This window comes from Scophthalmus maximus, chromosome 18 (genome assembly GCF_022379125.1).
Source record: "Scophthalmus maximus strain ysfricsl-2021 chromosome 18, ASM2237912v1, whole genome shotgun sequence".
Classification (NCBI taxonomy): Eukaryota; Metazoa; Chordata; class Actinopteri; order Pleuronectiformes; family Scophthalmidae; genus Scophthalmus; species Scophthalmus maximus.
Window position 1 is genome coordinate 19,900,920 of NC_061532.1, and position 14,081 is coordinate 19,915,000.

The 14,081-nt window shown below is 48.2% G+C and overlaps 2 protein-coding genes across 15 annotated transcripts in view; one reads left to right on the top strand and one right to left on the bottom strand.

The window, feature by feature from the left end:
- Positions 1-14,081, bottom strand: part of nmbr (neuromedin B receptor) — a 30,752-nt gene that overhangs the window by 15,540 nt on the left and 1,131 nt on the right. For 8 of the 12 annotated variants that reach the window (XR_007030076.1, XR_007030071.1, XR_007030074.1 and 5 more), the window contains exons 2-6: positions 7,544-7,788; positions 6,568-6,818; positions 6,412-6,452; positions 6,170-6,324; positions 4,882-5,645 (exon numbers count right to left, since the gene is read on the bottom strand). Coding sequence is in view for 3 of the 12 variants with exons in the window: in XM_035617281.2 (XP_035473174.1) it covers positions 4,882-5,306 (425 nt within the window). In the remaining 9 variants the exon portion in view is untranslated. Of the gene's footprint in view, positions 1-4,881; positions 5,646-6,169; positions 6,325-6,411; positions 6,453-6,567; positions 6,819-7,543; positions 7,789-11,333; positions 11,467-14,081 lie in introns of those variants that run through there. The other 4 variants (XM_047328609.1, XM_047328608.1, XM_047328606.1 and 1 more) reach the window with 2 other exon arrangements.
- Positions 7,853-14,081, top strand: part of gje1a (gap junction protein epsilon 1a) — a 6,419-nt gene continuing 190 nt past the window's right edge. The window contains exons 1-4 of one of the 3 annotated variants that reach the window (XM_035617320.2): positions 8,070-8,661; positions 9,116-9,298; positions 9,551-9,748; positions 10,806-14,081. The exon at positions 10,806-14,081 is cut by the window's right edge and continues 186 nt beyond it. In XM_035617320.2, the coding sequence (XP_035473213.1) occupies positions 8,623-8,661; positions 9,116-9,298; positions 9,551-9,748; positions 10,806-11,003 (618 nt within the window). In that variant the 5' untranslated portion in view covers positions 8,070-8,622 and the 3' untranslated portion in view covers positions 11,004-14,081. Of the gene's footprint in view, positions 8,012-8,069; positions 8,662-9,115; positions 9,749-10,805 lie in introns of those variants that run through there. The other 2 variants (XM_035617315.1, XM_035617313.2) reach the window with 2 other exon arrangements.

Sequence of the window (14,081 nt, forward strand, 5' to 3'; positions counted from 1 at the left end):
CCTCGCAGCTGAAGTCTGTCCCCTGAGGTCTGTGATGTCCGACCTTCATCAGATCAGACATGTCTCAGTCTGTTGTGTTGACTTGTCTCGTGAAGACATATTAAACACACACACACACACACACACACACATCATGATGACACTTTCATCCACTCTGACATCACACTTAAAAACACGCTTCAGATCATCAGTGAACAAACATCAAGTTGAGAACAAAGCAGAGCAGTTTCCCATCATGTCTGTGTCGTCTGCTATTGGCCGATGAAGATGATCACTCACACCAGAGCGTCAGGCGTCGTGAACATCAGCTCAGTTGAACTTATAACGTTTTTCACTGTTGTGGAAGAGGATCTGACAAATGAGAGAGAAGAGTCGACGTGTCTGACATTCATGAAACGAGAAACGACAGAATATCTCTCTGCTCTTTTGAACAATTTGAAGATGTTGCTTTGACCTTTTCTAAATCAATACAAGTTGAAGACAAGAGGAATAAGACAATCTGTCAGAATATATAAACGCTCCGTGACACCACATCTCACGCTCTCTGACCTCTGACCTGTGGAACACTCAGGTGTGCTCGTTGTACCACGATCATATCGAGTTATGAATGAGAGGTTCTTCACTGTCGTCTCTGCTCTTCAGCTCCACTTCACCTCTCGGGTTCCTCATGGCTCTGACGCACAGGAAGTCTCTACTGTACTTCCTGCTGGACTTCAGCTGAGGCGTCACGGACGAAAAATGTTTCATGGAGCATTAAGCCGCTAATGGTTTAAGTAAGAGAACGTTTCTGTGCATCACCAGAGAGACGATGGTCAGGAAGGAGCCGAGCGCTTCTGTCCACCAATCAGGTGCAGGGACGTGACGGGGAGGCGGGACCACGGACAGCACGTGTACAGTACGTGTACAGTACGTGTACAGTACGTGTACAGTACGTGTACAGGGCCTAAACAGTTCGATTCCCTGATCAGAGGGAAGTTGTGAACGTGTTTGTGGGGTGTCGCCGTCTCGGCCTCGTCGGCCTCAGGGACAAACTCACAGGACGGACACGACGGCACGTGAGGCGTCTCCTCGCAGTGCACTGTCGGTAAAATGAGTCCAGAATCACATCCCGTATCAGGCTTCAACCGTTGCCATGGCAATCGTCTTAAAAATCTGTTTCCAAATGCTGCGTCTTCTATAATGCTTCGTTCACCTGCCCTCCACACACACACACACACACACACACACACACACACACACACACACACACGCGCACGCAGGACGGACTGGGCTCGTCCTAAAACTTGTCAGAGATGATAAATATTTAATGCTCAGGGACACGAGCGTCGCTGTCATGGCAACCAGAAGACTTCACACTCCTGAACCTGAGCCTCCGCCTGACGCCGACCCTCGGACCAAACTGTCCCTACGTCCACAAAAAGAATCGGCTTTTCTAAAACTGTCAATGTCTCTATACTTTTCATAAACGTCCTCATTTATGAAATAAAATAACATATTCATTTTTGATCTTTAAATCTTTCTTATTATTTTTTTTGCAAACGTCCTGGAGACTTTTCAAAAAAATGTCCTGCCTTTAAACAATAATCAGGTATTTATTGAATCAAGTCTTTCTCAGATTGATCAGAATCTCAGTATCAACGTGTGTTTTCTTTTATTGATGATGAATCTTATGGTTCAACTGTAGCACATCAAGCTTCAGTTACATTTTTTCCTCATAAGTGTTCGATAACAACTTAAGGAATCTTTGACATCCTTTTGTTTTATAGATGATTCGGTTCATTAGTGTTTGAAATGTTGTAATATTGGTCTCGTTATCGGCCGCTCAAAGGTCCACATCTGTCGACTGTTGAATTACTTTTACATCAATCCTGAAAAGCTCTTTCTTATGTCACTGTTGAGACCGAGGGGAGGCGAGGAAGGGAGGGAGGGAGGGAGGAAGGAAGGGAGGGAGGAAGAGAGGAAGGAAGGGAGGGAGGAAGGAAGGGAGGGAGGGAGGAAGGAAGGGAGGGAGGAAGAGAGGAAGGAAGGAAGGAAGGGAGGGAGGAAGGAAGGGAGGGAGGAAGGAAGGAAGGGAGGGAGGAAGGAAGGAAGGGAGGGAGGAAGAGAGGAAGGAAGGAAGGAAGGGAGGGAGGAAGGGAGGGAGGAAGGAAGGGAGGGAGGAAGGAAGGGAGGGAGGAAGGAAGGGAGGGAGGGAGGAAGGAAGGGAGGGAGGAAGAGAGGAAGGAAGGAAGGAAGGGAGGGAGGAAGGGAGGGAGGAAGGAAGGGAGGGAGGAAGGAAGGGAGGGAGGAAGAGAGGAAGGAAGGAAGGAAGGGAGGGAGGAAGGAAGGAAGGAAGGGAGGGAGGAAGGAAGGGAGGGAGGAAGGAGGGAGGGAGGAAGAGAGGAAGGAAGGAAGGGAGGGAGGGAGGAAGGAAGGAAGGGAGGGAGGAAGGAAGGAAGGAAGGGAGGGAGGGAGGGAGGAAGAGAGGAAGGAAGGGAGGGAGGAAGGAAGGAAGGGAGGGAGGAAGGAAGGGAGGGAGGAAGGAAGGAAGGGAGGGAGGAAGAGAGGAAGGAAGGAAGGAAGGGAGGGAGGAAGGAAGGGAGGGAGGAAGGAAGGAAGGGAGGGAGGAAGAGAGGAAGGAAGGAAGGAAGGGAGGGAGGAAGGGAGGGAGGAAGGAAGGGAGGGAGGAAGGAAGGGAGGGAGGAAGGAAGGGAGGGAGGGAGGAAGGAAGGGAGGGAGGAAGAGAGGAAGGAAGGAAGGAAGGGAGGGAGGAAGGGAGGGAGGAAGGAAGGGAGGGAGGAAGGAAGGGAGGGAGGAAGAGAGGAAGGAAGGAAGGAAGGGAGGGAGGAAGGAAGGAAGGAAGGGAGGGAGGAAGGAAGGGAGGGAGGAAGGAGGGAGGGAGGAAGAGAGGAAGGAAGGAAGGGAGGGAGGGAGGAAGGAAGGAAGGGAGGGAGGAAGGAAGGAAGGGAGGGAGGGAGGGAGGGAGGGAGGAAGGAAGGAAGGGAGGAAGGAAGGGAGGGAGGAAGGAAGGAAGGGAGGGAGGAAGGAAGGAAGGGAGGAAGGAAGGGAGGGAGGAAGGAAGGGAGGGAGGGAGGAAGGGAGGGAGGGAGGAAGGAAGGGAGGGAGGAAGGAGGGAGGGAGGGAGGAAGGAAGGGAGGAAGGAAGGGAGGGAGGAAGGAAGGAGGGAGGGAGGGAGGAAGGAAGGGAGGAAGGAGGCGAGGAAGGAACGAAGGGAGGGAGGAGGCGAGGAAGGAGGCGAGGAAGGAAGGAAGGGAGGGAGGAGGCGAGGAAGGAGGGAGGGATGGAGGAGGCGAGGAAGGAACGAAGGGAGGGAGGAGGCGAGGAAGGAGGCGAGGAAGGAAGGAAGGGAGGGAGGAAGGAGGAAGGGAGGGAGGGAGGAAGGAAGGGAGGGAGGAAGGAGGGAGGGAGGGAGGAGGCGAGGAAGGAGGCGAGGAAGGAAGGAAGGGAGGGAGGAGGGAGGGAGGGAGGGAGGGAGGAAGGAAGGGAGGGAGGAAGGAGGGAGGGAGGGAGGAGGCGAGGAAGGAGGCGAGGAAGGAAGGAAGGGAGGGAGGAGGGAGGGAGGAAGGGAGGGAGGAAGGAGGGAGGGAGGGAGGAGGCGAGGAAGGAGGCGAGGAAGGAAGGAAGGGAGGGAGGAGGGAGGGAGGAAGGGAGGGAGGGAGGAAGGAAGGAGGGAGGGAGGAGGCGAGGAAGGAGGCGAGGAAGGAAGGAAGGGAGGGAGGAGGGAGGAAGGAGGGAGGGAGGGAGGAGGGAGGGAGGGAGGAGGCGAGGAAGGAGGCGAGGAAGGAAGGAAGGGAGGGAGGAGGGAGGAAGGAGGGAGGGAGGGAGGAGGGAGGAAGGAGGGAGGGAGGGAGGAGGCGAGGAAGGAGGTGAGGAAGGAAGGAAGGGAGGGAGGAGGGAGGGAGGAAGGGAGGGAGGGAGGAAGGAAGGAGGGAGGAAGGAGGGAGGGAGGGAGGAGGCGAGGAAGGAGGCGAGGAAGGAAGGAAGGGAGGGAGGAGGGAGGGAGGAAGGGAGGGAGGAAGGAGGGAGGGAGGGAGGAGGCGAGGAAGGAGGCGAGGAAGGAAGGAAGGGAGGGAGGAGGGAGGAAGGGAGGGAGGGAGGTAGAGAGGGAGGGAAGGAGGAGGGAGGGAGGAAGGAGGGAGGGAGGAAGGAGGCGAGGAAGGGAGGGAGGAAGGAAGGAGGGAGGGAGGGAGGAAGGAAGGTAGAGAGGGAGGGAAGGAGGAGGGAGGGAGGAAGGAGGGAGGGAGGAAGGAAGGGAGGAAGGTAGAGAGGGAGGGAGGAAGGAGGGAGGGAGGAAGGGAGGAAGGAAGGGAGGAAGGTAGAGAGGGAGGGAGGAAGGAGGGAGGGAGGACACTAAACACATCCTACAGCAAATGATCCTACAGGAATTTTAGAAAATTTTAAAACTGGTGTGTGTTGAAATATTAATATACGTTTAAAATCTAAAACTGTCAAACGGACACAAATCAACTGGAACATATTTCATAACCTGTATTATTATGATGATGATGATGATGAATTACTCTGCAGGACACAGAGAGGGGGAAGAGGAGGAGGACATCCTCACCGACCAAGAGATTTACTACTAAGTTTTATATGACAGATTATTACATGATGAGATTATTGATCCAGATGCTGCTGTTGGTTTGACCCAAAACAAAAGCGTCATATTTGTATCAACTGATGGGTTTTGCATTTGAATTCACATTTGAATTGTTGCATATTAAAATCTGAAAGAACATAAATACTTGGTCACTTCTTTCCTCCACTGAACGAGATGAGTCATAAAACGATAGAGACTCGGTTATTATAATAACCACATCATGATAAATGTGCTCATCCTGATCAGGACACTGAGGATGGATACGAGGAGACACGTCCTACCTGTCCGCGCTCAGCGCCGTCAGCGTGAACACGGACACGCCGACCGACGTGAGCTGGATGACGGGGATGAGTTTGCACGCCGCCTCGCCGAACACCCACTCCTCGGAGAAGTAGCGGAACGCGTCCACCGGCACGCAGGTGACGAGCAGCAGCAGGTCGCCGGCCGCCAGGCTGGAGATGAAGATGTTGGGCACGCTGCGCATCGCGCTGTTGGTCACGAAGATCTTCACCAGGGTGACGTTGCCCAGCAGACCCACGGTGATGATCAGCATGTACACCGAGGTCATGACGCAGCGCACGGCCAAGTGGACCGTCTCCCCGTCGTCCTCGGACCCGGGCCACCAGCCGGGCTCCTCCGTGGAGTTGGAGCCCAGGGGCCCCTCGGAGGCTCCGGGCGGCAGCGGGGAGAGGAACCCGTCGTCCATCGCCTGTGCGGGGGGGCAGAGCTCCACGGATAGATCCGCTGGCGGCGCGCAACGGGAGGCTCCGCGCGTAAAAGACGCAATGTCAGCGGAGTGGGGGGGGGGGTCCTCCCCGAGACAAATCAAACTTTCTCTAACAACTGAGAAGAATTGAGAAGACTGAGACTCACTGACTGACTGAGACTCACTGACTGAGACTCACTGACTGACTGAGACTCACTGACTGACTGAGACTCACTGACTGAGACTCACTGACTGACTGAGACTCACTGACTGAGACTCACTGACTGACTGACTGAAGGGCGAGAGGCGACTGACGCGCGTAAAGAGAAGGAGGCTCCTCTGATGGAGAGAGAGAGAGAGGGGGAGAGGGGGAGAGGGAGGGAGAGGGTGAGGAGAGGGAGGGGGGAGAGAGAGGGGGAGAGGGAGGGAGAGGGTGAGGAGAGGGAGGGGGGAGAGAGAGAGAGAGAGAGAGGAGAGGGAGGGAGAGGGTGAGGAGAGGGAGGGGGGAGAGAGAGAGAGAGAGAGGGAGGGGGGAGAGAGAGAGGGAGAGAGGGAGGGGGGAGAGAGAGAGGGAGAACTGCAGCAGCAGATTAAATTACTCTGTCTCCAAAGTGTTTTAAATTATAATAACAAATGAATAGTGTGTGGGGGGGTTCTGTGAGGGGGGGGTTCTGTTGTTCTGTATTATGACACATCACTATTTCTATTTCAACATCTCTTCATTTCATTCATTCACTTATTGAGAACCACACACACACACACACACACACACACACACACACACACACACACACACACACACACACACACACACACACACACACGCCACTTGTTGAGTCAACGCTGAAGAAACAAAGACTGACCAGCTGAAATCAGAACACAGTCATCAGCCAATCAGGTGCGTTCAGAAACTTTGCTTAAATCAGGTCACGTTTCAGGACTTCCGCAGAAATGTGACGTCACAGTGACACAGTCTCCGTCTGCAGCTCCGCCCCCAGCCATCACCGTCATTCTGTTGCTGAGCAACCAACAACACCAGAACAATCAGGAAGCGACATCGTTGACCAGGATTCATAAGGAGATTAATACAAGAGACGGAACTCACCTTTGCTAACCTTTGCGACCTGGAGCTGCATATGACACATCCTGAAATAAAACAAGTATTTCTTCTGAAGGATCCAAACTTCAAATTAAACACAGAAGAGTAGAATATGGACTTTTAAAACCTCCGGTACGAGTGGAGGCGCTGCTGGAAACTGACCGTCGCTGAGATAAAATCTTCTTCCAGATTGTGACGAAGAAGCCGACGGACAGACACAAGTCTTATCTTCTACTAACTCCTGCATGTTGGGTGCTTTCATTTTCCTTTTGAGATGAATTCACCGTATCATTCAATATCCAGGTTTATCTGCGTCTGTCTCCGGTTCGTCTCCATCACGATCAGGACGTGGAGGGAGATCAGGGAGCATCACACACAACGTGGGATTCCACCACTGTGTTGCTCTGAGAAGTCTGATGCAACAGAACAAACAGAACAAACAGAACAAACAGAACAAACAGAACCGGACGCAGCTCGTCAATAATGATAATCTGTTGGTCTGAGTCAAAACAGAGTCACAGTTTGATCCTTCAGTCAAATATGAGTCATTAATGAACCAGAACTTTTTACTTCTGCTTCCTCCCTATATATAAATATATAAAGACGATCCCCGACTGTATATAAAGACGATCAGTGACTGTATATAAAGATGATCAGTGACTGTATATAAAGACGATCACTGACTGTACATAAAGACGATCACTGACTGTATATAAAGACGATCACTGACTGTATATGAAGACGATCAGAGACTGTATATAAAGATGATCAGCGACTGTATATGTAGACGATCACTGACTGTATATAAAGACGATCAGAGACTGTATATAAAGACCATCACTGACTGTATATAAATATATTTTTTCCCTCTGAGCCCTGCAGGCACTTTGAGGTACGAGCCAGTCGAACTGTCACGGGGGGGGGGGGGCTGGGCCCTTCAAAACAAAAGCACGAAAAAACACCACCATTGAAATGGATCTTGTCATTTCAATAACACATCATCAGCCTCATGATGATGTCATCAGGGATGGAGTGCATCTGTGGTGACACGCTACATGTTTTATATAGAAAATAATCATGATGATTTATACATATATCTTTTTCTATTTCTATTTTGTTCGTATGAATGTTTGCTCACATCTTCCTGACTGTTTTCCATCTGTGGCTCCACAACACGTTTGTGGGACTCGTGTTAAAGGTCACAGCCACGACCACGCTTCCCACTGACTCTCTTTGGTCTGACTTCACATCAGCGGTTCCAGTCGTCCATCAGCAGTTGTCCCGGTGTTTATTTTGAACAATGCGACCGGAACTTGACTCCGCCTGACTTGACTCCGCTCCCTCGTCCCGCTCGGCCCGCAGCCGGACATGAGTGCAGGATCCCTGAGTGGAATAAAGAGGGGGGAATGAACAACACGCCGCCAGGATTACGGTTGGTGTGTGGACTTAACATTTCATTTCACTTTGTCCAGTCGTGACTTTTGGAGTTTGGGTTTTGATCTTTTCATTTTCTTTCTGTGTTTGGCGGCTGCTCGCTCGCCAAGGGACAGAGTTTGGGACAACAGCAGCTCCGTGAATGCTCTTCCAGAAGTATTTGCAGTGCAGGGTGTGTTGTCATCACTCTTTTTTTTTTCCTGATCGATATTTAGTCATGTGTCCTGATGGGGGGGGGATACGAAGTTATGTTTGTGTCAAAATGTTACAAATATGGATTTGCTGCATTTAAAATAGGAATTGTTCAATTTTAACTCAAACATTTGCTAATTGAAGCTCAAAATACTATAAATGACTTTGAAATAACTTGTTTTTTAAAACAACATTAAGTTCACCTCTGGTCCTTTACATAACCAGGAGCATTGTATTGTTGGTGCGTGTTTGTCTTCTCTGTCTCTGCTTTGTGTGCGACGGGAGGTTGTGTTTTTCGCTGACATAGTTGCATAGGGATTATAAAGCAGGGACCACATGCCCCCGCAGGCCATTGTTGGCTTCTCTGTCTCTGTTGTCCTTTTTTCTACTGAGTGAGTCAATTGATGGAGGGATAAAAGGCAAAAAAAGAATGCACTGACATGGGCTTTCAGGACAGAGCGAGGGAGGGAGGGTTCATGTGGAGATCGTGGAGCCCGACTGTCGGAGGCCTTTACCTGGTGCCTGCAGCGGAGCGGCCATGAGGGCCCAGAGCTGCCCCGGGACTAAACAGGGGACGTCGACTAGCAAACCATGTCTTTAAACTACATCAAAAACTTCTATGAAGGATGCGTAAGTAGATCAGGAGGCCGACTGTGTGGACCGTGTTGTCGCTGTCGAACCAGACCTGTCGCGCTGACACCTTGAGGATTGGACCGTCTCAGAGGAGCAGCGAGGAACAATTATCCCCCTCGAGGCGGAAAATGAAAAGACATTGATCTGTTTTCATTTTCCTGCTTTTTTAAAATCTGTCTCCCTCCACGTATGTTTCCGTGTAACCGGGTGACGTTTGGGGAAAAGCCAGAAGGCTCTTTGCTTTGTGACACCGTCACTTAGGCCTAAATCTCTGATAAACACGAGTCGGTGTCAGAACGGAGCATAAAGAGAGGAGACGGGAAACGTTTCCTCTGAAAGGGTTTTGTTTTAGCTGTCGGAGCCGACGTAGCAGCTGCATTCATCTGGCTGACAGAGGCTGTTTTCTCTTTGTCTCTGACTGTGTGTGTGTGTGTGTGTGTGTGTGTTCCAGCTCAGGCCTCCTACGGTGATAGGCCAGTTCCACACCTTGTTCTTCGGCTCGGTGCGGATGTTCTTCCTCGGCGTTCTTGGCTTTGCCGTCTACGGGAATGAGGCGCTGCACTTCAGCTGCGACCCTGATCGCCGTGAGCTCAACCTCTACTGCTACAACCAGTTCAGACCCATAACACCTCAGGTAGGACCAAACCAAACCAAACTAAACTGGGAAAGACGGAACACTGCAGCCGTCAATGAATTCAACTGGGTTCCTGCCATATTGGACTCAGCTGCACCAACCTCTTGTCTTTTGAACTTTCCTCAACCACTCCTTTTCGTCTGTCGTTTTTTCTCTCCCACCATCTATGTCATTATTCCTCTGGTCTTTATCCTATTGTCTCCTTCCACAGGCTTTCCTCACTTCCTGCTTCCTTATGTCTGCCCTCTCCAGGTCTTCTGGGCATTACAACTGGTCACAGTGTTAGTTCCTGGCGCGGTGTTCCACCTCTACGCAGCCTGTAAAAACATTGACCAGGAGGAGATCCTCGAACGACCCATCTACACCGTCTTCTATATCATCTCTGTTCTTCTACGCATCATTCTGGAAGTCATCGCCTTCTGGCTGCAAAGCCACCTCTTTGGCTTCCAGGTCTGTCAATTGAACATTATTTTAAACTATATGAACTTGTCCGAGTGTGAGTCTGTTGCATAGCCATATGTATCCATCCAGCTATTATCGAGTCGCTTATCACGATAGGGTAATGGGGGCAAAAGAGTATCTCCTCCATCCTTTTACTGATAAACTCCCAAAGTTCGTCCTGGGCAGCACACAAGCTTCCCCAGGCAAGTCAGGATGTGAAATCCTTCAAGCATGTCCCAGGCTGCCAAAGGTTTCCAACAACTCTAAAGAAATGCTACTTGCTGTTCCCTTTCCAAAGGTTCCCTTTCCAATTGGTCACACCCAGAACAACTCCAAAGAAATGCCATTCAGTGTACCCAGAAGAACCAAGATGTTCTACTAGAGAACTCAATCAAAATCAAAAGGCGTTTCCTCTTGTAAGCAGCAGCTCAACAATGGCTTCATATCATTGACATTTTCAAAATATTAACTCTGTAAACAACCCTTTAAGGAAACCTCAATCCCTGCAGTTGTTGAGATGGTCCAGTTAAAGGAAATAAGATTTGCTTTGTCCAGTGGGGAACCTTTTCATGAAGATTTCTGGTCCATTTGTCAAGGTCTGAGATACGCTGCAAAGAGTCAAGAGAGGGAATTGAGAAGTCCCAATGCAACGTACATAAATGGTGGAATAAAGATCAACTCCTGTCAGTTTTAAAACGAGGTGATTGACGCCTGGGGGACGCTGTTGAGCGAGTGTTTCTGAGAAATGGCCACTGTCTGAACTTGTGCATAGGTGGAGTCCCAGATCACAAACAAGCATTTCAAGATCATCTAAAAAGTCTGTCAGACTGTGTAGCACTCACTGCAACATCAGCAGGGATCAAGTCTCCTGAGTCACCAACCTCGGCTGGTCTGGAGTTGCTCATTCCTAGTAAATGCTAGCTACATTCTGTTAGGTGTCTTCTAGAGGTACAGCCTGCAAGTAGACAGCAACTAAAGTATCATTAGATAATCATGTGTAATATTTATAAATCAGAGATAACTTCAGACGAAGGATTACTGACCCATGTTTCTCTTTTTCCTGCAGGTCCACCCGCTGTACATGTGTGACGCCAGTGCTTTGGAAAAGACCTTTAATGTGACTAAGTGCATGGTTCCTGAACACTTTGAAAAAACCATCTTCCTCAGTGCCATGTACACCTTCACTGTGATCACCATTCTTCTCTGTATTGCTGAGATATTTGAGATACTCTGCCGACGGCTTGGTTATCTCAACAACCAATGACACACACACATATGAGCAAACACGCAACAAAGGGTAAATAATATATCACTATTTCTGCCAGTCTTCATCCGTTAGCTACCGCTGGACACTTGTGAACCAGTAAGCTAACGCAAGAGCGAAACTTCATCTGTGGTCCATCGTGAGTGAGTTGCACAGAGAAATTTTAGAACGTGCGATAATGTCGGAGCTGGCAAGTCTGAAATATTCTTCAGGTGTTTTTTGCCCTTAAGTGTAGAGTGATGACCCCGAGTCTTATTTCATCAGTGGGGCTGTACTGGCTGTGCTGTGTCCAAGGCTCTTGTATGGATGTAATGGCCAGAGAATACTTACGTCTGACTCTGCACCGTTGGGGATGGGTTAGAAAGGTTTCTGGTTTCCTTTTTTTTTCCACAAGATGACTAAAAGAGAGGCGTCAGCTTCATGGTGCTGCTAAAAAGTGTGACAAAGTAGAGCACAAGGAAAGACAAACAGGTTGAAGCCTGTTCTTGGAGTTGCACCCAGTTGCACTTCAGATTTGATAACACTAGGGAAGGAACACGCTGGTAGCATTAGTTGCACACATTTTAGTCATTGGCTGAAGGACCTGTGAGGCACGAACTACATCAAAGCTCATCAAACCAGTTTGACGCATCTTGTCTGGACTTTGTTCAGGTACGGTGTCAACATGCGACCTTCTCTGTGTCAGCAGATCTCTAAAGTGGCACAAAGCTTTGATGGAAATGCATAAAGTCTTCATGTCATTTAATAACAACCAACATAGATAGTCACACATTTCCACACTTTAGTGTAGCTTGTCGTCCAGGTGCTGATCAAACATGACAGGCAGATTATCGAGGAGGCCATGGATTATCACTTGCGTCATTCTGAGGAAACTGTGATCCAGGAGACCTTACCCATGGGCCAGTGAATTGCAGGTGCCAACGCTCCTGACTCGTCTGTGTGTGACAGTTATCGCTTCCAATATACATCTGTTATTGCCTCCAGCCCATTCTGACCTTTACTTCCATCAGCATGAATGCCACAACTTCGTTGTGGACCTGCCTTTTCCGATATTTGTTTCAGCTTGGTGGGTCTTGAAACAACCTTCTACTTGACCTGTAGAATCGAGAACGGCTTAAACAAATGGCTCAGTCCACTTCTATGAAACACAAATCTATGGACTGAAAAATGTTACAAATGTTGGGTTTTATGTAAGTGTAAAGATTTCCATCAAGGATACTAAATTATATATATAAAATGGGTTTGATGTAATTATATAAAGAAAAGCAACAAGTGAAACCATTCCTGACTTTGACTTTAAAGTCAAACTATCTCTGCATCAATTAATTAAGTACAAATTGTACAAATGTGTTGGAATGACGATATTGAAAATATTTAAAATTCTTAGAAGTTACAATGTTTTTTAAAAATCTGAGAAAATATTAGTTGCCAGGAAAAAGTACTATACATTTTTTTTATAATTATACAAACAAATTGGTAGCCATCCAACGTGGTTCTGGGCAATTTCGTTGTTTCACAAAATAGATATTGAACCGCCTAAAGTGTCCTGTTGAAACATACAAGTTAAAACAGATTACTATTACTTTTGGTTTAAGTGGTTTTTCAGTCCAAATATATTTGAAAAGATGGTTGAGCCTTTGTCCCTGTTTGATTCTCCAGCCCCCACTCTATCTCTTTATATCACCTTCTCCTTCAAAGGTACGAAAAATTGTTTCTCTCCCTTTGCCCTGGTGTCACTGTTTTTTTGAAAATGATTACCTCTATTGTTTTGTAATGTTTTTTTTTTAATCAGACATCCATCCAGCTTTTGTTATGAAGTTTTCAGCAATCTGCTTATCATCTCAGGTACAAAATTGCATTACCAGACAAAAGTGGATCAATCCTTCATTTCAGATCCTCTTAAACCCTTTAATGCTGTGAGCGTCTGCAGCGCTGAGGGCCACCGATCCCGACCTACAGAACCAAAGGCCTGGTTGGCCTGAATGGGTTTGGGAGGATTTGAAACAGGTGAACTCCTGTGGTTTGGGCTCGTCTTTCTTCTGGTATATGTGAGTGAAGGATGGTTGTAAATGTTGCCTCTAAAAGTCCTGTCACCGAGACGTAGGCCTTGTGTATGTTCACGAAAAATATAGAATGAAGAGAACATGGCGTGTCGAAGGATTGATCAAGTCTGGGACAATTTGCTGGAAACGTTGCCCTGATCCAAAATCGCAACAGTCCAGATTCAGTCCAGCTCATTAAACTTATTATAGGTAGAATGGGACGTTGGTCTTGTTATGCTGCGTTCACGCCAAACAGAATGCAGGTTTGCAACCCACCGATATCCGGCTCTTCTCTTTCAGACACGGACTTCAGTGACGGGAGGATCTTAATGCTAATCGGCTTTTGGCGACGTCACGATACAAATTTATTTTGTGTCTGGTGTGACCAGGCCAGTAAGCTAGTGCTATTAGCATTCGTAAACATTTCAACTAAATGACGAAACCCTGATGAGGCAATAATTGTCAGAGGATGGCCGAGATTCAGACGTTTAACTCAAAGTCATTCTAAAGGCTGAAACCAACGGGCCAGTCTTGGTTGAGACCTTGTTCAAATTTTTTACCCGAAGCTGTGGTTAACTGTCTTAGAATGATCGACTTATACTTGGTGATTCGGAAAGCAGGTGGCATCATTAGACAAGTTTGAGACATTCATAAGAAGATTGGAATGCTTTTGGCCTAATGATGAACTTAAGGATAAACTCATGTTTTGACGAACTCAACTGAAAACTGTATTGAATCAACACTAATATGTGAGATACATTAGTTTGAGGCTCACATTGAACTTACGGAGTCAAGGAGGAAATCTTTATCACGTGTTGATGCTTCTTTGTGCCACAAATCTCAAGATCATCAACTCTGATGCGTCACACTCCACACTGCATCCAGACTTCAGCTTTCATTTTTATATCTTCGATTTTTACTAATGTCACGTCAGTTGTGAAAAAGTAATTTCATCTGCTGTCGTTTGTCTCTATGTTCAAAAAAAGTTTTCCCTTCACGAATGTCTACAACCTCACAGCTACGTCAAAGACACAGA